General features: G+C 46.1%; 2 protein-coding genes across 2 annotated transcripts; one reads left to right on the top strand and one right to left on the bottom strand.

Annotated features, from left to right (window-relative positions):
* The first annotated feature begins 2834 nt into the window (after positions 1 to 2834).
* Positions 2835 to 17841, top strand: LOC139369869 (bone morphogenetic protein 7-like). Its single transcript, XM_071109151.1, has 7 exons — positions 2835 to 3409; positions 13350 to 13539; positions 14651 to 14799; positions 14957 to 15163; positions 15350 to 15426; positions 15628 to 15738; positions 15997 to 17841. Exons 1-7 carry the CDS (start codon positions 3010 to 3012, stop codon positions 16144 to 16146), a joined length of 1284 nt encoding a protein of 427 aa, XP_070965252.1. The 5' UTR covers positions 2835 to 3009; the 3' UTR covers positions 16147 to 17841.
* LOC139369868 (ataxin-1-like) lies at positions 16570 to 23008 on the bottom strand. Its single transcript, XM_071109150.1, has 3 exons — positions 22640 to 23008; positions 19657 to 20913; positions 16570 to 19347 (listed from the first exon to the last, which is right to left on the bottom strand). Exons 2-3 carry the CDS (start codon positions 20734 to 20736, stop codon positions 18991 to 18993), a joined length of 1437 nt encoding a protein of 478 aa, XP_070965251.1. The 5' UTR covers positions 20737 to 20913; positions 22640 to 23008; the 3' UTR covers positions 16570 to 18990.
* Between the last annotated feature and the right edge of the window lie 979 nt (positions 23009 to 23987).

Genomic DNA, 23987 nt, shown 5'->3' on the forward strand with positions numbered 1-23987 from the left:
GAAAAAGTACTCAATTGTCATACGTGAGTAAAAGTAAAGATACCTTAATAGAAAATGACTCAAGTAAAACTGAAAGTTACCCAGTTGTCACGATCGTCGTATAGAGTAGACCAAAGCGCAGCGTGGTGTGAATGCATACTTTAATGATTGACGAAAAACACGAAGTACACTAAACAAACAAAACAAACTAACAAGACAAACGTGACCGCTATCGAAACTCTGTGCAAACATGCAACATAACATAGACAATAACCCACCACCAATGGATCAAGCAGCGTGGTACGGCCAGAAGCAGCAGCGGCAAAGAACCCAGGACTCATGCACTTGGGAGGAGATTCTGGACGGCGAAGGACCCTGGGCACAGCCAGGGGAATATCGCCGCCCCAAAGCGGAGCTGGAGGCAGCGAAAGCAGAGAGGCGCCGGTATGAGGAGGCAGCATGGCAGCGTGGCTGGAAGCCCGAAAGGCAGCCCCAAAAATGTATTGGGGGGGCCACACAGGGAGTGTGGCGAAGCCAGGTAGGAGACCTGCGCCAACTTCCTGTGCTTACTGGAGAGAGAGAGGAACCGGGCATGCACCGTGTTATGCGGTGGAGCACACTGTGTCCCCGGTGCGTGTGCATAGCCCGGTTAGGTACATTCCAGCTCCTCGTATCGGCCGGGCTAGAGTGGGCATCAAGCCAGGTGCCATGAAGCCGGCTCTACGCATCTGCGTCTCTACGGGCCGGCATACATGGCACCAGCCTTATGCATGGTGTCTCCGGTTTGCCAGCACTGCCCAGTGCGGGCTATTCCACCTCGCCGCACTGGCCTGGCTACGGGGAGCATTCAACCAGGTAAGGTTGGGCAGGCTCGGTGCTCAAGATCTCCAGTGCGCCTTCACGGTCCGGTCTATCCGGTGCCACCTCCACGCACCAGCCCTCCACTGGCAGCCCCCCGCACCAGGCTGTCTCTCCGTCTCATCCCTACAGGTGCTCCCGCCTGTCCAGCGCTGCCAGAGCCTTCCTCCTGCCCAGAGCTGCCAGAGCCTTCCTCCTGCCCAGCACTGCCAGAGTCTCCCGTCTGTCCTGAGCCGCCAGAGCCTCCCGTCTGTCCTGAGCCGCCAGAATCTCCCGTCTGTCCTGAGCCGCCAGAGTCTCCCGTCTGTCCTGAGCCGCCAGAGTCTCCCGTCTGTCCTGAGCCGCCAGAGTCTCCCGTCTGTCCTGAGCCGCCAGAGTCTCCCGTCTGTCCTGAGCCGCCTGTCTCCCGTCTATCCTGAGCCGCCAGATTCTCCCGTCTGTCCTGAGCCGCCAGAGCCGCCAGTCAGCCAGGAGCCGCCAGAGCCGCCAGTCAGCCAGGAGCCGCCAGAGCCGCCAGTCAGCCAGGAGCCGTCAGCCAGTCCGGAGCTGCTCCTCAGTCCGGAGCTGCCCCTCAGTCCGGAGCTGCCCCTCAGTCCGGAGCTGCCCCTCAGTTCGGAGCTGCCCCTCAGTCCAGAGGCGCTCCTCAGTCCAGTGGGGCCTTTAATTAGGAGGCGAGGGTCACCACTCTGGCCCTTGAAGAGGGAAATGACTATGGTGGAGTGGGGTCCACGTCCCGCGCCAGAGCCGCCACCGCGGCCAGATGCCCACCCACACCCTCCCCTATAGGTAGGTTTTGCGGCCGGAGTCCGCACCTTAAGGGGGGGAGGGGGGTACTGTCACACTCTGACCATTATTTGTGTTGTTTGTTTCTATGTTTTGTTTGGTCAGGGTGTGATATGAGTGGGCATTCTATGTTGCATGTCTAGTTAGTTTGTTTCTATGTGTTTTGGCCTGATATGGTTCTCAATCAGTGGCAGGTGTTTGTCGTTGTCTCTGATTGATTGGGAACCATATTTAGGTAGCCCGTTTTGTATTGTGGTTTGTGGGTTATTGTCTATGTTATGTTGCATGTTTGCACAGAGTTTCGATAGCGGTCACGTTCGTCTTGTTAGTTTGTTTTGTTTGTTTAGTGTACTTCGTGTTTTTCGTCAATCATTAAAGTATGCATTCACACCACGCTGCGCTTTGGGTTACTCTATACGACGATCGTGACACCAGTAAAATACTACTAGAGTAATTTTCCTGTCAAAATTTAAGGACTACTTTTGGGTGTTAGGGAAAATGTATGGAGTAAAAAGTACATTATTTTCTTTAGGAATGTACTGAAGTAAAAGTTGCCAAAAAATAAATAGTAAAGTACAGATTTTTTTTTTTTTTTTTTTTTTGGAAAAATAATTTTTATTTTCATTTCACATTGAAATACAAATTCAGTGCATAACGTTGTACATAACATGGATACTTACAAACAGTATCAAAAAGTACCGTAACAATATAAGAATATCAAAACTCCTAAAAAAAGTGCTGTTCTGCAGAATCTGACCAGTATTATTGGCCTATATTCAAGATTAACATGCCTCTAACAATCTCCAAAAACAATACAAACAATTCTATAAATAAAAATATATACATATGCCAAAATGCACAGATACCCCCAAAAACGAATTAAGTAGTACTTTAAAGTATTTTTACTTCAGTACTTTAAACGACTGACTTCTTGTTTTAGTTAGTCATAATTCCAAAAGTTTATCAACTGTTGCAGGTGTTGTAATCATGTCCAAACAAAGGTTTGATAGGACAATAAAGGTTTTAAACGGTTATCGCGGGTAAATTTGTCCCCAACCATTATTCTATGATCAAGATAGAGGTGCAAAAATGTCCTCAAATGTCGTCGACCCCCCCACCGCCACCATAGGGAAATCCCATGCCAAAGCCCACCGACCCCTCCCCTCAGATACTGCAACTCAGTAAAGTCCGGTGGCAGGAGGGGAGCCTTGCCTGACATTGCAGTGCGCACCAAAGCTGATGATGATTGGCTGATGTTTGATTCAGCTTCTAAAGTAGGCTATCAGGGTCGAAGCTCGCTCTCCAATGCATGAGGACTTGGGACAGTAATTTTAGATAGCATATCTCTATCTTTGTATCAATCAATTAATTACACGCATTCATTTGAAAATGGTGACTTTATTGCGTCGACGAGCTTCGGCGCTGCTTCTTGCGTGGGGTTATTGTATTTTGGCTGAGACAACTTTGTCTAACATCACTCTTGATAACGAGGATCACTCCAGCTTCATCCAGCGCCGTTTGAGGAGCCAGGAGCGCCGGGAGATGCAGCGGGAAATCCTCTCCATCCTGGGGCTGCCCCACCGGCCCCGGCCGCATATCTACACCAAACAAAACGCTGCCCCGATGTTCATGCTGGATTTGTACAACGCTATTTCCACGGACGGACAACAGCCAGCAGGCGTTTCATTTTATAAGCCCGTTTTAACGACCCAGGGGCCCCAGATGGTGACCCAGCAAAACAGTATTTTCCTCAATGACGCGGATATGGTGATGAGCTTTGTCAATCTTGGTATGTCCTCCTTATCACCATATCCAGAGACGTATCCATTCATTTCGATGGATATTAATTGATATGTTATCGTTTAGCCTACATGATATAAAACATATATTTCGCGATTTGCTCACTTTATTTTTAAAAGCAAAAAAAACGTTTATTTCACCTTTGCACAATCGATGACCCAGTCTTGACACAGAAGCTCTTATCTTACAATACCTTCTAAATAGTTTTTTACTCAACACATCTCACATGAACATGACCTAAACACAATAATTAAACAGCTGCTTGTTTAGGTTTACTCTGATTTATCTGACACTGCACTGTAATGCTAATACACTCATTATGCTTACTTTGACTCATTCAGTGTCTCAATTGCTCATACACTTGTAGAAAAAAATGGTTTTCTGGCCATCCCCATAGGAGAACCCTTTTGGGTTCCACATAGAACTCTCGGTGAAAGGGTTTTACATGGAACCCAAAAGGTTCTACCTGTAACCAAACTATTATGGGACAGCCAAATAACTGTTTTAGGTTCTAGGTGGTACTCCTTTTTTTTTTTTTTAGTGTAGGGTAGGTAGCCTTCTACTCAGTAAATAACACAATTTTCTATTTTTTTTTTAACAAAACTTCCTACCATGGTTTCTCTTTGGACCTGTCTGGTCTGTAGGAATACTGACCAGGAGAGCAGAGGTCAGGCAAGGTGAAGGGTGGTTGTGTTGTGCTGGTCAGACAGAGCACTGCTGAGGACCCAGTAGATGCTCCAGTTAGGAGTCAGTCTCTCTGGCTTAACCTTGCCTTAAATCACAGGAGTTGACTGTAGAAAGCAGGCTTATTCACAGTTTACCTGTTGGCATAAGTATTAAAGGGTGAAAGCTTTCTTCACTGCCGTTTTGTTGTTTGTGAGCACTTTGCAGACATAACTCTACTGTTGAACCGAGTGCATGAGCTAAGTGTTTGTGTGTGAGTGACGTTCCATTTGTGTGCAGCTTCTAAACGTGGAGGCTTATGGTAACGTTCTCTTTAGATAAGATTCTTCTGCATTCTGAGTTGTAAATGTTATGACAACATGGCTGTATCTGATTTCCCCTGAATCCCTTCAGTGCTCTGGGATACCGGCTTTAGCAAGGCTTTGTTTAGCATGATTTGGACAGGCATTTCAGTACCCTGGGGAGGGCAGGACAAATCAACAGGGAGATAAAGACTAAAATCAAATTTAATTTGTCTCATGCGCCGAATAGACCTTACAGTGAAATGATTATTTACAAGCCCTTAACCAACAATGCTTTCAGAAGTATTAAGAAAAATAAGTGTAAAGTAAAAAATAGAAAATAAAATAAACAAATAATTAAACAGCAGCAGTAAATTAACAATAGCGAGGCTACATACAGGGGGTACCGGTACAGAGGCAATGTGTGGGGGCACCGGTTAGTTGAGGTAATTGAGGTAATATGTACATGTAGGTAGAGTTAAAGTGACTATGCATAGATAATAAACAGAGTAGCAGCAGCGTAAAAGACGGGTCTGGGTAACCCTTTGATTAGCTGTTCTGGAGTCTTATGGCTTGGGTGTAGAAGCTGTTAAGAAGCCTTTTGGACCTAGACTTGGCGCTCCGGTACCGCTTGCCGTGCGGTAGCAGAGATAACAGTCTATGACAAGAGTGGCTGGAGCCAGTGACAATTTTTAGGGCCTTCCTCTGACACCGCCTGGTATAGAGGTCCTTAATTGCAGGAAGCTTGGCCCCAGTGATGTACTGAGCCGTACGCACTACCCTCCGTAGTGCCTTGCGGTCGGAGGCTGAGCAGTTGCCATTCCAGGCAGTGATGCAACCAGTCAGTATGCTCTCGATGGTGTAGCTGTAGAACCTTTTGAGGATACCAAATATTTTCAGTCTCCTGAGGAGGAATAGGCTTTGTCATGCCCTCTTCACGACTTGGACGTCTTGGTGTGTTTGGACCATGATAGTTTGTTGGTGATGTGGACACCAGGGAACTTGAAGCTCTCAACCTGCTCCACTACATCTCCATCAATGAGAATGGGGGTGTGCTCGTACCTCCTTTTCCTGTAGTCCACAATCATCCCCTTTGTCGTTATCACGTTGAGGGAGACGTTGTTGTCCTGGCACCACACGGCCAGGTCTCTGACCTCCTCCCTATAGGCTGTCTCATCGTTTTCTGCGATCAGGCCTACCACTGTTGTGTCATCGGCAAACTTGATGGTGTTGGAGTCGTGATGTGAGCCATGACCAGCCTTTCAAAGCACTTTATGGCTGCAGACGCGAGTGCTACGAGTTGGTAGTCATTTAGGCAGGTTACCTTAGTGTTTTTGGTCACAGGTACTGCATCTAAGGTGGCTGTGTGTGTGTGTGTGTGTGTGTGTGTCTGTGTGTGTGTGTGTGTGTGTGTGTGTGTTTGTGTGTGTGTGTGTGTGTGTGTGTGTGTGTGTGTGTGTGTGGGCGTAAATCAAGGGGGTAGGGTGGGAGGAGTAGGGGGGGCTTCCTTGGACATTATTGCGTTTATAAAACCCAAATCCTGCTTTTGTTTCCTTTGGAGATCTCACCGCGGGTCTAATATCACTATGGTGAAACAGCAGACAGTGTGGTGCCTGTGGCTCCCATCCGGCTGGGGCTTTTCATCCAAAGTCAACCCTTTCCCCTTCGTTGTCCTGCCTCAAGGCTTACAGGAGGGATACAGGTTGGGCTTCATGGCCTATTGTGCGTGTGTAAGGTTCTCAATTTATCATCAGGAATAGATTTGGCACTTTTAACCTTCTATTCCCATTCATGTGTCTATGCAAGCATGTATGTGAGGCAGGGTGGAGTGACCGGGATAGAGGAAAAGGGAAGAAGTAAGTGCATATAAAGTGCAGAGAAAAGAGAAAGAATGAGAAGGATGCAGGGTCCCCGTTCCTCTCATGAACCCATGGCCCCTCTCTCCATTTGATTGGCAGTCTGTTTCCAGATGTGGGTTCCACCATTTTGTAAAGAGACAGTCCTGGTGGTCCCTGGTAGAGGTCGACCGATTAATCGGAATTGCCGATGAATTAGGGCCGATTTCATGTTTTCATAACAGTCAGTGATCGGCATTTTTGGACACCGATTGTAGCCGATTACATTGCACTCCACGAGGAGACTGCGTGGCAGGCTTACTACCTGTTATGCGAGTGCAGCAAGGAGCCAAGGTGCTAGCTACCATTAAACGTATCTTATAAAAAACAATCAATCTTCACATAATCACCAGTTAAATACACATGGTTGATGATATTACTAGTTTATCTAGCGTGTCCTGCGTTGCATATAATCGATGCGGTGCCTGTAAATTTATCATTGAATCATAGCCTACTTCGCCAAATGGGTGATTTAACAAGCGCATTCGCGAAAAAAGCACTCTCTTTGCACCAATGTGTACCTAACCATAAACATCAACGCCTTTCTTAAAATCATTACACAAGTATATATATTTTAAACCTTTCTTAAAATCCATACACAGAAGTATTATATTAAGTTAAACTAAAAGTGTTCAATCAGTATTGTTGTAGTTGTTATTATTACAAATAAATAAATACATGTAAAAAAAACGTCTGATTAAATCGGTGTCGGTATCGGCGTTGAAAAATCATAATCGGTCGACCTCTAGTCCCTGGAGTGATAGCTTAAAGCCAAACTGGATTAAGGCATTTCCCCTCGATAGACCGCAGCTTCCAGTGAGGGAAAGATAACTTTTCTACCCCCTCTCTCAATGTGCAAGTATTTAGGTGGCCAATGTTGACGCATCTCGGAAATGATGGAATCAGTTCAGTTTTATTAGTCTTGCTTCCTTCATTTCCTAAACTAATTAAGAGTGGAAAAAGCTTTGGCTTCTCATGCCCTGTTCTTGTGGAATGGTGGACATATTTTTTCTTCTTTCCCCTAAGTGAATTTAATATATTGAAATGAAACTTCTGTAGGGTATCCTTTTTTACTCATTTGTTTTGTGTGTACATAGAGTGGGGCAAAAAAGTATTTAGTCAGCCACCAATTGTGCAAGTTCTCCCACTTAAAAAGATGAGAGAGGCCTGTAATTTTCATCATAGGTAGAAAATCTTTGGAGGGAGTTGAAAGTCCGTGCTGCCCAGCAACAGACCCAAAACATCACTGCTCTAGAGTAGATCTGCATGGAGGAATGGGCCAGAATACCAGCAACAGTGTTTGAAAACTTTGTGAAGACTTACAGAAAACGTTTGACCTCTGTCATTGCCAACAAAGGGTATATAACAAAGTATTGAGATAAACTTTTGATATTGACCAAATACTTATTTTCCACCATAATTTGCAAATAAATTCATTACAAATCCTACAATGTGATTTTCTGGATTTTTTTTCTAATTTAGTCTGTCATAGTTGAAGTGTACCTATGATGAAAATTACAGGTGTCACACCCTGACCATAGTTTACTTTGTATGTTTCTATGTTTTGGTTGTTCAGGGTGTGATCTGAGTGGGCATTCTATGTTACATGTCTAGTTTGTCCAGTTCTATGTTCGGCCTGATATGGTTCTCAATCAGAGGCAGGTGTTCGTCATTGTCTCTGATTGGGAACCATATTTAGGTAGCCTGGGTTTCACTGTGTGTTTGTGGGTGATTGTTCCTGTCTATGTGTTTTCACCAGATAGGGCTGTTTAGGTTTTCATTACGTTCTTTATTTTGATTCGTGTTTTACGTTTGTTTATTAAAACATGGATCGCAATCGACACGCTGCATTTTGGTCCGACTCTCCTTCTCATATAGAAAACCGTTACAGAATCACCCACCACCAACGGACCAAGCAGCGTGTCAACAGGCAGCAACAGCAGCGAAAAGAGGAGATACATAGTAAGGATTTCTGGACATGGGAGGAAATCCTCGACGGGAGAGGACCCTGGGCTAAACCAGGGGAGTGTAGCCGCACCAAGGTGCAGCAGGAGAAGGAACAGAGGCAGCAGCAGCAGGAGCAGCTGCAGTGTGAGAGGCTGCACCACCTGGAGAAATGGACATGGGAGGAGGAATTGGACGGTAAAGGACCCTGGGCTCAGCCTGGTGAATATCGCCGCCCCAAGGAAGAACTGGAGGCGGCGAAAGCTGAGAGGCGCAGATATGAGGAGGCAGCACGACGTAGCGGATGGAAGCCTGAGAGGCAGCCCCAAAAATGTCTTGGGGGGGGGCTAACAAGGAGTATGGCTACGCCAGGTAGGAGACCTGGGCAGACTCCCTGTGCTTACCGGGGGGCTAGAGAGACCGGACAGGCACCGTGTTATGCAGTGGTGCGCACGGTGTCTCCAGTGCGGGTGCATAGCCCGGTGCGGTATATTCCAGCTCCGCGTGTCGGCCGGGCTAGATTGAGCGTCGAGCCTAATGCCATGAAGCCGGCTCTACGCAGCTGGTCCCCAGTGCGTCTCCTTGGGCCGGCTTACATGGCACCAGCCTTGCGCTCGGTGTCTCCGGTTCGCCTGCATAGCCCAGTGCGGGCTATTCCACCTCGCCGCACTGGCAGGGCGACCGTGAGCATTCAACCAGGTAAGGTTGGGCAGGCTCGGTGCTCAAGAGCTCCAGTGCGCCTGCACGGTCCGTTTTTTCCAGTACCACCTCCACACCCCAGCCCTCCGGTAGCAGCTCCCCGCACCAGGCTTCCTGTGCGTGTCCTTGGCCCAGTACCACCAGTGCCAGCACCACGCATCAGGCCTACAGTGCGCCTCGCGTGTCCAGCGCTGTCGGAGCCCTCCTCCTCTCCAGCGCTGTCGGAGTCTCCCGCCTGTTTAGCGCTGTCAGAGCTTTCCGCCTCTACAGCGCTGCCGGAGTCTCCCGCCTGTTCAGAACTGCCAGTCTGCAAGGAGCTGCCAGTCTGCATGGAGCTGCCAGTCTGCATGGAGCTGCCAGTCTGCATGGAGCTGCCAGTCTGCAAGGAGCTGCCAGTCTGCAAGGAGCTGCCAGTCTGCATAAACCTGCCAGTCTGCAAGGAGCTGCCAGTCTGCAAGGAGCTGCCAGTCTGCATAGAGCTGCCAGTCTGCAAGGAGCTGCCAGTCTGCATAAACCTGCCAGTCTGCAAGGAGCTGCCAGTCTGCAAGGAGCCGCCAGAGCTGCCAGTCTGCAGGATGCCGCCAAAGCTGCCAGTCTGCAAGGAGCCGCCAGAGCTGCCAGTCTGCAAGGAGCCGCCAGAGCTGCCAGTTAGCATGGAGCAGCCAGAGCCGCCAGTCAGCATGGAGCAGCCAGGGCCGCCAGTCAGCATGGAGCAGCCAGGGCCGCCAGTCAGCATGGAGCAGCCAGGGCCGCCAGTCAGCATGGAGCAGCCAGGCAGCATGGAGCAGCCAGAGCAGCCAGTCAGCATGGAGCAGCCAGTCAGCATGGAGCAGCCAGAGCAGCCAGTCAGCATGGAGCAGCCAGTCAGCATGGAGCAGCCAGAGCTGCCAGTCAGCATGGAGCAGCCAGTCAGCATGGAGCAGCCAGAGCTGCCAGTCAGCATGGAGCAGCCAGTCAGCATGGAGCAGCCAGAGCTGCCAGTCGACCAGACTCTTCCAGATCTGCCAGTCGACCAGACTCTTCCAGATCTGCCAGTCGACCAGACTCTTCCAGATCTGCCAGTCGACCAGACTCTTCCAGATCTGCCAGTCGACCAGACTCTTCCAGATCTGCCAGTCGACCAGACTCTTCCAGATCTGCCAGTCGACCAGACTCTTCCAGATCTGCCAGTCAGCCAGACTCTTCCAGATCTGCCAGGATCTGCCAGATCTGCCAGTCAGCCAGGATCTGCCAGATCTGCCAGTCAGCCAGGATCTGCCAGATCTGCCAGTCAGCCAGGATCTGCCAGATCTGCCAGTCAGCCAGGATCTGCCAGATCTGCCAGTCAGCCAGGATCTGCCAGAACCGCCAGCCAGCCAGGATCTGCCGGATCCAACTACCTGCCTGAGCTTCCTCTCAGTACTGAGCTTCCTCTCAGTGCTGAGCTTCCTCTCAGTGCTGAGCTTCCTCTCAGTGCTGAGCTACCCATCAGTCCCGAGCTACCTCTGTCCCGAGCTGTCCTTCTGTTCCGAGCTGCCCCTCTGTCCCGAGCTGTCATTTAGGAGGGTAACCTATCTAGGGACGCTAAGGAGGTGGACTAAGACTATTATGGAGTGGGGTCCACGTCCAGCACCAGAGCCGCCACCGCGGACAGATGCCCACCCAGACCCTCCCCTATAGGTTCAGGTTTTGCGGCCGGAGTCCGCACCTTGGGGGGGGGGGGGTACTGTCACACCCTGACCATAGTTTACTTTGTATGTTTCTATGTTTTGGTTGTTCAGGGTGTGATCTGAGTGGGCATTCTATGTTACATGTCTAGTTTGTCCAGTTCTATGTTCGGCCTGATATGGTTCTCAATCAGAGGCAGGTGTTCGTCATTGTCTCTGATTGGGAACCATATTTAGGTAGCCTGGGTTTCACTGTGTGTTTGTGGGTGATTGTTCCTGTCTATGTGTTTTCACCAGATAGGGCTGTTTAGGTTTTCATTACGTTCTTTATTTTGATTCGTGTTTTACGTTTGTTTATTAAAACATGGATCGCAATCGACACGCTGCATTTTGGTCCGACTCTCCTTCTCATATAGAAAACCGTTACAACAGGCCTCTCTCATCTTTTTAAGTGGGAGAACTTGCACAATTGGTGGCTGACTAAATACTTTTTTTGCCCCACTGTATACCATTTCCCCACAGAGTCAGGACTGTTAGAATCCCCAACCACCATCCAGCCTGCCCACTATCAATATGTATTAATTTCCATGACTATGCAACACATCTGACTATTCAGCTGCAGTTTGACCGCACACATCTGTAGCTTGTCTGCACATCTGTGTCGTTATAATGGAGCTATAGCCATACTGTGGAGTGGAGAGCTCAAGTCTGACTTTACACTGCTGAACCAATATGACTATAACCTGACTGCATGGTTCCTGGTTGGACTTAGTTGACCTGCATTCCTGTACTGCTAGTTCCTCTTGTTGGGACTCTGCCATAGGCAGACACAGATGTCTTTGGGATGTTCTTGCTCCATGAGAACACACCTGCCGCATATGGGAATAAGAGACAGGCTTATCAGTTATCTTTCACATTGCTCCATGTGAAATGAAATTAAGAAGATGGTGCTGTATGGTCAAAGTTTGACTTGTAACAGGTTTGTGAACCCAACAGGCTAAATTGAAACCTGACTGTCATAGTAATCTGATTTGGGGAGGAAATAAGCGACTCATGCAGGGTATTTGTTCTCGATACTCAAAGTTGTATAATTCCTCTAATCATTTTTGAATCCCTTTTTTAAAAATGGTTTCCATTTTTTTAAAGACGCGGTTACAATAACATGTTTTATTGTCACATACACCACCATTGTCACATACACCAAAAAATAGGTGCTGTGAAATGGGTTATTTTAGACATCTGATTAAGAAAGTGTTTTTTCATTAGGCATTTTCATTGTATTCCAGCTTACTTTATTTTATACCAAGTAGATTTTCTAGGTTTTAGTTTTGCCTCTGATGTAGGATATTCATTAACTTCACCCATACATTTTGATTGGCAGCTGAAAATGATTCATTATAAACAAACAGGCTATCGATTGTGCCACGCCAGCGCCGCACGTTGAACCCTGTGTCATGAGCTAAGAAAAGTGTTGAAATGCCTCACAGAGAGAAGTTTGCATATCTGAGGGCTGATCTCTGGAGCTAATGGTCCCTAACGTAAACACACCAAGACCTTACGAGCAATTATTGCCTTCATAAAAACGCCCTGGTTTCTTTCCATCGTTTAACAAATGACTTGCATGGTTCAGAATGCTCTTTACGGTGTGTGTGTGTGGTTAAAAGTTGTTTTCTGGGCTTTAAGGCATTGGGTGCATGTGTGCTGCATTAAGTTGTGTGTGTGTGTGTGTGTGTGTGTGTGTGTGTGTGTGTGTGTGTGTGTGTGTGTGTGTTCGGTACTGAAACAATACCAAGGCACCAGTGAGACAGACATATGATGTCATGGGGGCTGCTAGTGGGCAGGATGTGTTTAAGATGGGTAATCATCGCTCCACTCTGCACACCTCCAGTGTGGGAAGTCCCCCGTTGCTCAAGAGACCTCCACTAAGCTTTCCAAGGACAAACACATTGGGTAACGCTGTAAAAACACAGCGCTGGAAACCTTCAGGAAATCTTTGGCTCTGCCCCACCACCATTATTGTGGAAACTCTGAAAGTGGCTCAGCTGTTTCAGGGCAGGGTGGGACACCGTGGATCTCAGTTGGGGGACTGATATCAGGCCTAGCCTAGTCTCAGAAAGACCATTCACATAAATACTCTTATCATTCCCCTCTAGAATATAGTACTTCATGTATCATGTATAGTGGTTAAATGTATTCTCCTATGGTGGATTATGGATAACATTTTGAGGATTATGACATTAGAATCATAGAGTTTCTGCAGGGTGTATGTATGGGCATTGGATTGGCTGCTGTGGTTTTTCTGGCATCGCTTTAAGCTTTTCTTGTGGTCAGCACGTGTGTAATTTAAACATGGAGCCCCCCCCCCCCCCCTCCCCCCAATTGGCGCTTTATGCAGACTGATGTTAAGATCAATCAGCTCCCTCATGGAAGCAGGAGTTTCCTATTTTATACACACTGCTTCTGAGATGTGGGCGGAGCAATGTGGATCAGAAGACTTTGATTCAGCAACATTTTTTGGCAGAATTAAACCACCACCTGGCTGCTGATCTGAGTGTATTCACAGCACTGAGTGTGTTGGTACACATGCACCCCCCACTGTTTCAACAGACCAGGGAATATGGGGAGAAAAGGGATGTGCCTTTAACCCTCCAGGGTCAGTGTTCGTTGTGTTAGTTGTGCAGCTTTTAATGGATGAGGTTAGCTGTTGGAAAAAGCGGATCCGGGATCAGTTGGTATGGGTAGTGAGTAACCTCTTTTCTCCCACTATCCCCTCTCAACAGTTGAGCTGGATCAGAACGTCCTGTCTTCTCGGCGCAACAGGGAAATCCGCTTTGACTTGTCCCATATCCCAGAGGGAGAAGCTGTCTCCGCTGCAGAGTTCAGAATCTACAAGGACTATATCGGAGAACACTATGAGAATGAGACCTTCCATGTGAACGTGTACCAGGTGCTACAGGAGCCCCCTGACAGGTGACACCTCTTCCATTAATCTTTATGTGTGTGGCCTTATAAAACAGTATACTACTCCCTAAAACTGAAGAGACCCACCTTGACCATATAGAACACCCCCTCAAACACCACCCTCACTCCCCACTCCGCCATCATTCACTTAATCCCCATTCTCTAATACCTAGCAACCCTCCCTTCTCCTCCCTCCACCCAACCCCTCTCTTTTTGGCCACACTATCCGTTATGATTGTAGTGAACAACAGTTTGATTTGGCCACCTAGAAAAAACACACACACATACACACACGCACGCACGCACGCACGCACGCACGCACGCACACACACACACACACACACACACACACACACACACACACACACACACACACACACACACACACACACACACACACACACACACACACACACACACACACACACACACACACACACACACAGCTTGTCCTGCTAGGTGACATCAGAGCCCAGTCATGTGTAGGCATGGCCTGTCCCACAGAGGTGACAGTGAGGCTATGTCGGTGCTAAGAACAACACCATTGTCATTCAGAGACACACATGCCTTCCATACAGACAACAAGGCGGCAAGAAAAAGAAACAGTCTGTGTTGTTGGCCTGGGGGCCTGAAACTCAATCTGTAAACAAATCCATTGTCTGTGAGATCTGCCCCAGAGCTGTGATATCTGCTTCAATCAGTCTGGGAATTTTCATCTGTGATAAAGATACCTCTTTTAATAATGGCTATCGGTGGGGTTAGATCGACACTGCATGTCGTCTCTTGTTTTGGATTTACTGTATCCTGGGTTCTCTCCGGGTGGCTAGTCTCTTCTGTCTCTGCTATTTATTGGAATATGTATCAGCTATCTAGATCAACTTTTATATAACTACTTTACTTTTACATACTGCACTACATAGCAGCATCCCAAACTGCCACTGAGGAGAATGGTTTGAAATGCAATGTGAAGTGGCAAGGCTATATACGTTTTTCCAGACTTGAGGCAACTGATGTTAGAATTTAGAAGAACACACTACCTAGGTCTGTAACTTTTTGTTGTGTATCTAACTGAGACTTTATGTGCTGTGTATCTAATGTTAGTAGTCAATGTGCCCCTCAGTGAGGAGGACCTGTTCCTGCTGGACACGCGTGTGGTGTGGGCTATAGAGGAAGGCTGGCTGGTGTTTGACATCACAGCCACCAGTAACCAGTGGGTAGTGAACCTGGACCAGAACTTGGGCCTGCAGCTAGCTCTAGAGAGCATGGATGGTGAGTCATTGTCACAAGTTATAAGAGTACTGAATGGCCGCTGGTCCAACAGAGGTAGATCTCTAGGGCTGGTACACCCACCACATAACATTGAATTTAAAAATATCAACATGTTATCTGGACTGACATGTTAATGTATTTCTGTCTCCCTCTACAGGCCAGAGTGTGAACCCCAGGCTCGTAGGGCTGGTGTGGGGCAGTGGGCTACAGGACAAGCAGCCCTTTATGGTGGCCTTCTTTAAGGGAACTGAGGTTCATCTCCGCAGCGTCCGCTCTGCCCACGGCCACAAGGGGCGCAACCCCAACCGCTCTAAAAACCCCAGGAATGCCCAGGACGCACTGAAGGTTGCTGAGGCTGCAGCAGGTACACAAATTACCCACTTGGAGGTTAATGAGTCAGTCAACATTTTATAAACTTGTAAACTTCATTTTCAGGCTATGAATAATATTTAACTAGGAACACCTCTATTATACAGTGTTTAAGTAACAGTGATCACAGTTGATTGTGCTGATTAATCTGTATGCTGTTAATTTCTCCCTTTGTCTTCAGAGACCCTCAGCACAGACCCGAAACAGGGCTGTAAGAAGCATGAGCTGTATGTCAGCTTCAGAGATCTGGGATGGCAGGTACAGTACTACGACTCCTTCTATCACACCAGGTCCTGATATCTCTGTTCTGTACGGTAATGATCTGAGCACCCCCTCTTCTTTCTCTATTCACCCACTTAGATAGGAGTATGACTTGAATATATTCAATATGACATTATCTCCATCTCCCATTTGTTGGATGTTGTTATGAGAAATTCATTTTTTCAATTGTCCCCTCAGGACTGGATCATTGCACCAGAGGGCTATGCAGCATACTACTGCCAGGGCGAATGCTCTTTTCCCCTAAACTCCTACATGAATGCCACCAATCATGCCATTGTGCAGACTCTGGTAAGAATATTTGTAGCTTTCATATTATCATATACATTACTGAGGGGGTTGAATATGGCATTTTCTCAGGGTTTCACTGTAGAGTCTTTACTTTAAATTGTAAATTATTATTATTATCATAATTTTTTTATCAAAGCACTCTTTGATGTCCTGCACCCTGTATAGAAAACTGCAAAAGTATCAATGCACATTTTACCCCACACTTAAATATTTCTAATAACAGTGCTCTATTCTACCCCCCCCCCTCCCCCCTCTCAGGTCCACTTCATAAACCCAGAGACAGTGCCCAAACCCTGCTGTGCCCCCACCCAGCTCCACGGCATCTCTGTCCTCTACTTTGACGACAGCTCCAATGTCATTCTGAAGAAGTACCGGAACATGGTGGTCAGAGCCTGCGGTTGTCACTGACCACCATTAGACTTCCCTTTCTCAGGATACACTGGGGCTGGTGGAGGAAGAGGAGGAAGAGGAGGAAATGGGGATTATGCAGCAAAACTCATTTATTGCCTGATCTATAAGGACCTGCTGCTTCAGGACTGGCAGGAAGACCAACTGCCTTTATTATTGGCTGCAAACTGACAAGTACTATCAATACTGCCTTAGCTGTAGAGACATACTGCCCTAGCAGTAGAGCCATACTGCCCTAGCAGTAGAGGCATACTGCCCTAGCAGTAGAGGCATACTGCTCTAGCCCAACTACGAAGAAGATCTTTGGCATCTGGATTGTCTCCACTACATGGTGCATTAAAGATAGGGACAAGGCTACTCATCTAGAGAGCGCAATAGAATTCCCAGTCAGTACCGTGGAGGAATGAAACATCACAGACACTGAACTGTCATCCATTTATTTATAATCTCATTTTTCTTAAGTGAACAAAGAAAGGAAAGTATTGATGAATACAAAAAGATGTCCCCCTGGATAGAGGCATGAGACTCAAATGAAATTCTAAAGATGCTCCAAAACGGAGCAGAATTAAGAATTTAGCAATTGCTTGTTTATCCATGAGTAGACATTTTAAGATGTGCCTTTGAACAAGATAAATCCAGTTTGGACAGTTCTGCTGTGTGCACCCAGCGCCTCTGTGTAAAACAATTGCTGGATAAAACTGCTGCATCTGATTGCATTAGACAGTCTCTGAAATGGGTTTACTTTGACACGTTTCTTTTTTACAGCATAGTTCATTTTTTTCCACAAACAGCTGGGTTTACTTTGATTTCGATGAGAACAAAATGGCTGTCTGTTTTTCCTTTGAACGGCATGTAGGTGATTATGTATTTTGCGGAGCAGAGGTCAGGTGTAAGACATCTGGCTGTCTGTGTGCAGATTCAGAGGCTGCTGCTGTGAGAGATGGCAGAGCTGACGGTTAATACGAGACTGTGTGGGATTGATAGAGTATGCCCTTTTGGGTTGAGTTTCCTGGAGGAGGAGGCACAGACATATATCACCAAGCTCTGCACAGCACAAGAAAGGCATGTGGTCCCAGAGATGCCTTTGGTTTTGCCCACAAGAGAACTCTGAGATATCATTCTGTTCCAGCTTCCTTTTGATGTCCTTCCAGACCTGCAGGTGGGCGATCGAGGCCATATTTTCTGTAAAAACTAAATGTCAGATTACAGCAGCAAATTGCACAGAAACTCTCATAGGCATAGCAGATGTAATACATTTATATCACTTGGCCAGAAAAGCCTTCTCTCACACACTGACAACCAAAACATGGTAACTGAAGACGTTGATGGTTTATGTATAATCTATCATAGGCTCTATAAGCATATGTATATAAATATTGTAAACATCAGCTGGTGAGGTAAAATATAGTAAATGTAGCCTACTTTAGGACTCTATTCAGTCTGTATTGCCAAAGCGTTACAGATTACGTGCTAGAAATGTCATACCCCCAAGACATGCTAACCTCTCACAATTACAATAACGGCAGATATTTTTTTGGGGGGGGGGGTATAATATTTGTGCGTCTGTTACTTTCTCACTCATCATTATTCTTGATTCATTCAGGATTATCCGTAATCATGGTAGCATCCCCATGAATTTAGAAGTGTTTAGAAAATACTCTATTCTTATTTACAATAAAAGTTACTCCAAAATGACACAATACATTATTTACCATTCATTTCTATTGGTCACAAACTAATCTAAAACACAATCAAAACAGACAGGAAATGCATTAAACAAATTTGCAGAGTAACAAGCTTGATGTAGTCATTGTGTTCTATGAATATGGGACCAAATACTTAACTTTTTACTACTTTAATACACATACTGTATAAGTGAATTTGACCGATAATTTTGGTCCCCTAAAATGGGGGACTATGTACAAAAAGCACTGTAATTTCTTAATGGTTCACCAGATATGAATGAAAAGACCCTCAATTTAAAGCTGACAGTCTGCACTTTAACCTTCTACTCATTTCAAATCCAAAGTGCTTGAATAAAGAGCCAAAACAACAAAAATTGTGTCGCTGTCCTAATACATTTACCGTGAATACAGTCTCTGCTTCCGCAGAACATTCCATTTGAAATGTTTATCACGCTGTAACGCTGAATTTCCGCCATACGGATTGAATAGAGCCCTTTAACATGTTTTATTCTTCATCAACAGAAATATTTCAATTAGAATTTCAGAACATAAAGGATTGTCAAACTGTAGCAAAAGTTGAGGTAAAAGAACAGACCGGATACCAATGAAGGGGATCTGGTGCATAATGTAATGCCAACAACTGTCAGCTATACAGCACACAGGGAGCCATTCACACTCACTGAGGCCTACTTCAACATTCACTGTTCTACATACAGAAATCAGTTCTGCCAATTAAAGTTGCTAATATAGAGGTAGCATAGAATGACATGTATTTCTCCTGAATGATCTCATTGATAAAATTAGGAGTGTTTATGTTTTCAAGTTTTAATAATATTGGGTGACTCCTTTAAAATTGCAATTCTAGAGTTGGGTCAAGGTAATATATTGTGCCTGATATATTCTCTCTCACATCCCTGATAATCCATGGCTTTTAGACCAATACCTGCAATTGTACTCTGCTTAGGATCCAGAATCCTGAGAGTCAAATCTATATTTCTTTCCTCCTTGATCATAATAAACCTTTATATAAAAAAGACAAGCAGAAATTAGAAAAAGACAGCCACGAAGACAGGGATGGAAAGAGTGTGAGGTTGAGATAAAGATAATAAAACAAAAGTTAGACTTTGCTGGCTCCCTTTCCATATGGTAGTGGTGTTTATCAGTCCGGGCAGTTGGTGCCTGGGCCACGCAGCTCAGGGGCTGACCAACGCCTCTTCCGTGCTGGTTCCAACCCCCCTCTCTGCCCTGCTTTTGGCCTATCTGGAGCAGGGGGAAGAGGAGCCTGGGGGCAGGATGTTTGCAGGGGCTTAGGCCCTTTAGCTGGGGTGCCAGGACGCTGGGGTTGGGTAGGTGGGGGAACGGAGGGTGATGTGGGTATGAGAGCCAGGCAGACGTCACCCACACTAAGTTGGTGGCAGCGGAGGCCACAAAGACTGGCTGTTCTCTGGGGACAGCAGGAGGACCAGCCACGCCCACGTACAAAGAACGGGTACTCCACATACACATCCAGGAACTCCTGTGGGAAAAAATACTGTTACAGTCACAATGTAGTACCTCTGTTTGTCTACTAAAGTGGTGTTAGTGTTCTGAAATTGGGGATTGGCATTGATGTAGTGTCATAATGAGGGATACTGCAGGAATGTATTTCATTTTCTTTAGGGTTAGACTCATCCAGAGTTATACTATTTGCAAATATTTATGATATATTGTATATTGAATTCCATGTTATAAATTATGGAAATGTCAGTAGACAAGCATACAATGACAAACACACTGACATGAGCTCATGTGATGTAATGATGTAGTAGGCTCAGGCCCAGCTCACCTGAGAGTGTTCCTCGTGTAGGAGGATGAGGAGGCGGGAGAGGGAGGGGGCTGTGGAGGGGGAGATGTGCTGCACAGTGCAGCAGCTCAGGCGCAGGTCTGGACAAGCCTCCGCGCCGATTAGGAAGTCTTCTGTCTGCAAATCCTCAACCCTCCTCAGCCGCCCATCTTTGAGCTCGATTAAAGAGCCTGCCGCAAAGTGAGGGAGCAACCAGGGCAGCTGGTCAGAAGAGGTGGAAGGGTAGGAAGAGTGATGGGAGGAGAGATGTGGAGGCACACATACTTTTTCTGTTACTCCCATGGTCCAATATTTCTCTGTTGATTGATCAATAAGTGATGGTCTTATGGAAGATTGTGCCTCAAACTCCAAAGGACTTTGCCCTGAAGCATGGTACTTAGGGGCTGTGGAGAGGTTTGTGTATACCAGTTCAGGGTGGTGGTGTAGGTTCCTGTTGGCGGTAGGAGATAGAGCAGTGTTCAGTGGGGCAGAACCTGTTCCTGAGCTGGGTCGTGGCTGGTGGCCCCCCTGTTTCCTTCTTCTCATATATGGGCCGCTCTGTCTGCTTTGCTGTGTGGTGTGTGGACTTAACTTCTCCCTCACTTTTTTATTAAGGTGCCATCTGTACCCTGCTTCCACCCCACTGGGCTCCTCTGTAGGCAATACCATGTGTCTGCAGATAGAGGGGCGGCGTGGGTATTCTGAGGGGTGATGGAGAATGTAGGGAACTTCCCACCCTGAAGGCACTGCAGCCCAACCACTGTAATAGTGCTCCTTCCACTCAGCCCAGCCATAGCTGTCATTGACAGGAGAGGGGAGATAGGGGTTGACTCTGGTGGTGGAGGCTGTGGTGGGAGACTGGGTCCAGGGCTGGTATAGCGGGGGCACAGATGCAGGTGTAGGAGGGAGCAGGTCTGAGTAAGATGCATTGTAGGGCTTGACTTCATTATGGCTCTTGTAGGGGAAGGGGACCTTGAACGTGACAGCAGGAGGCTGCTCTGAGAGGCCTGGTCTGGGGTCCCTCTTCTTGGGCGGGAGACTCTCTCTGCCTAGGCTGGTCTCTGGGGTTAGTGTGGTGCTCATTGGTTCACACAGCCGTCACATATACTGACACTTCAGTTCCCTGGCCTACAGGTTGTTGTGGAGAGGTTAAGTCACATAGGCCTCATGTGAAAGAGGCACCCTAAGGGATCCCGTTACTCTCTGGTGAATCATCACTGACAGAGCGGTCAAAGGTGTTCTCAGTCTCAATGATCCAATCTGAAAAAAGACATGAAGGTGTTTGTTTGACATAAATTATAATTTAACTCTCATCCTTATGTCAAAAGCCCAAGAGGAAGGGACACCAAGATCATTTTATACATTTCATAGCCTTGTATTACAGGCTTTTCAGCTTATAGTCATGTGACTTTTGATGATGCATTTCATAAACTATATTTCATTGTGCACTCTCACAACGCCCTCTCTCTCATATCCCTCTTTTTCTCCCTACTCTCCCTCTCTCTTTAACATTTGCTACATCAGTGATAGACATGGTCTTTCTCTGCCAGTTCTCCCTGTCTCTCTTAGACCCCTATGGAGTTACAGATGGTGACTGTGCCCTTGAAATCTCATCACTAATTTCTCCATTGCCTCCAAATTAGAGCCTTTCAAACCACGGACTGCTGCATTGAGAGTGTGATTGACAGCTGAAGTCTGGCTCACTAGAACACTAAACTTTAACTGGATCTACTTAGGAAGAAGTTACTATGGTAACACAGTATATTACTGTGCATACTGTGGGAACAGTGTAGATGAGGGGAGGTGTTGCACAGGGGTGCTGTGTTGTGCTTTCCAACACTAATGACAAATATAATCTACTTTGTCTGAATAATATATCACATTCTTACCCAATGATCTTCATACATGGGATGTCATTGATTTTACCATCAACAGGAGTTATTCATTTCGCTGTAGCTGACCTACTATGCAGCACGGCAACAAAATGCATAATGTATTCATGTGAATCTGAGCAAAATACATGCAGATAAAACTGTTATACTTCTCAATATTGTATCAAAATAATGACCTTATATAGAAATGGAGCTTAACCTTGCATTTCCTATGTACAGCTCATACCATAAAGATATTTCACAATGCACACGCTTGCCAGTAGTTTACCTATTCAAATCGACATGCTCTTTATTTAAATGATTTGACCGAAAGCCTGAAGAGAAGTGATAGAAGAAAACAGAGCAAGACTTTACGGTGCAATCTTATGCAAAGCTAAAGCCAAGGCCTGAATGGTGTCATCACACCACCGCAGAGCAGTCACCAGCTCCCTTGATTGCTGAATGATGCTCTTTCACTCTGACTAACAGACATGTCTTGGAAGTATAGCTTGGATCATACCTTCCATTGTGTGTACAGACTAGATGACCTCATAAGAATGGGACAGAATACACCCTCAAATTGAGAAACATTCCTTACACAGAGGGATGTACTGACAGAGGCCAATCATTGGGCAAAAACTCAGAGTAGCAGACTGGTAGTATAACCTATTAAGGGTATCAATTGACCTCACCTTGCTGTGCGTGTCATACTACGACTATGCAAATGCAATCTTCATACAGTGTGTTACTTGTAGTGGAACAGTAATTGCTGTGAAAGTCCTGAAACATACTTTTCTTTTGGTATTGTTATCATTATGTGCAGAGCTCTTTTTCTCAAGCAACACATTTCCAAGTTACAAATTACACCCCAAACATAACTGGTCATATCGTGTTGTGTAAGTTCTGACTGATGTGAAGCCTAATGATCTAGATGGGTTAGATGCACTTTATCACTGATGCAATATTATTGCTATTGAGTTTTTACCACTTCAACCGTAACATAAAGGAATACCATGCATATCTAATGACAACAAAGGAGATGAATACCTTCCTCCCACACACTTACACACATATTATCACATTCACAAGATACATCTGAACAGGTGACACCTTACCTCTCTCTCTCTTCTGGTTAAGGTGTGAGTCTTTAGTACAGCATGCTGCAGAGTGAATGGGAACATCCAGACAGCCTCACTATGTCTATCAGACAGACGCACTCTCTCTTTTTCCTCCCACTCTCTTTTACACCCCCACTATCTCTAGCCCTCTCAACATATCTACCAGATTTGCTGTGCCCTCTCCTTCCCTCCTTCCCTCACTTCCTCTCTGTTGCTCTGTCTCTTTCTCCGTTTCTAGCTCAGTCTTGACTCCCTCTCCCTCCTTCTTTCCCTTTCACAACCCTTCTTTCTGGTTTCTGACTTTCTCTCCATCTCTCTCTCTCCCCATCCCTCTCTCCTTCCCTCTCTCTCCCTCTCTCTCTCTCTGTGTATAATTAGACATGAGACCGCTGTGATACTCGTCAGCTGATAGTAGGCGTATGGCTGCCTGATGGGCTTGGAACTCTGCCCAGTTGTGGTGCGGGCGGGAAACTATAGCTTAGAATGTTCTGGGCATTACACATCTTTAGCTTTCATGCCTGTTCAACCAGTTGGAATGCAGAACCTTCTAGGGAATATATAGGAAGACACATTCTGAAAATGAAATCCCATTCTGAAAATACTTCCGTTGGCTTCACATTTATTGCAATTCTCAGTTGTTGAAAATGACCACAGTGAATTCTCGCAACCCACTTCTCTATTACTCAATTTTCTCTATTTCTTCTCTATTACTGTGAACACTGAACCAAATACCAGACAGTGTGAATGTCAGTAAAGTTAGAAAATTATCAGCCTTAATTGCTTTCTATTCAGCAGTTAAAAGGATCAGTATTTAGACCTATATACATTCAGAACAAACACAACTTTTTAACTCAGGACACAAAAGATATGTTCCCTCTTTTAATACTCTTCTTTCTCTCCTCTCTTTGTATTTCTATTCAGCCCTACTCTCATTCTACAGAATAAAAAGTGATCATGGCCCTTGATTCAAGCATCTCCCATCTATAGGAAAGCAATCTGATTTACAGGTAGCTCCAGATGCCCCATGCTCTGCAGGGTGAAACCCCAGTCATGATGAAGCCCACACACACACATTAGAGAGAGGCGAAAAGAGCTTCTCATTTTGAGTCACATCATTCTTCCTCTGCCCACACACACTCTCTCAGACAGTACAGGACATGTCAAGAGTTAAAGCTGGAGGAGTCACTACCTCAACCAACACTTCTCTGACATTTAGGAAGATCACTGTTGATACAAATCAACGTATTATTTTCTCACTCCCACGTCCTCCAAACACCCATTAGAGTATACATGCATCTGCAGTCAGTAGCTTACATCTGCACCCATGCATGGATACCAAGACTTG

The sequence above is a fragment of the Oncorhynchus clarkii genome, chromosome 17, assembly GCF_045791955.1.
Source record: "Oncorhynchus clarkii lewisi isolate Uvic-CL-2024 chromosome 17, UVic_Ocla_1.0, whole genome shotgun sequence".
Taxonomy (NCBI): domain Eukaryota; kingdom Metazoa; phylum Chordata; class Actinopteri; order Salmoniformes; family Salmonidae; genus Oncorhynchus; species Oncorhynchus clarkii.

Bases quoted from the DNA above. Each gene is read 5' to 3' on its own strand.
- LOC139369868 (XM_071109150.1), bottom strand. From the start codon at position 20,736: ATGAGCACCACACTAACCCCAGAGACCAGCCTAGGCAGAGAGAGTCTC. The intron at 19,348-19,656 runs GTGAGCTGGGCC...TTTTTCCCACAG, and splicing joins TACACGAGGAACACTCTCAG to GAGTTCCTGGATGTGTATGT.
- LOC139369869 (XM_071109151.1), top strand. From the start codon at position 3,010: ATGGTGACTTTATTGCGTCGACGAGCTTCGGCGCTGCTTCTTGCGTGG. The intron at 3,410-13,349 runs GTATGTCCTCCT...CCCTCTCAACAG, and splicing joins GATGAGCTTTGTCAATCTTG to TTGAGCTGGATCAGAACGTC. The intron at 15,739-15,996 runs GTAAGAATATTT...CCCCCCTCTCAG, and splicing joins ATGCCATTGTGCAGACTCTG to GTCCACTTCATAAACCCAGA.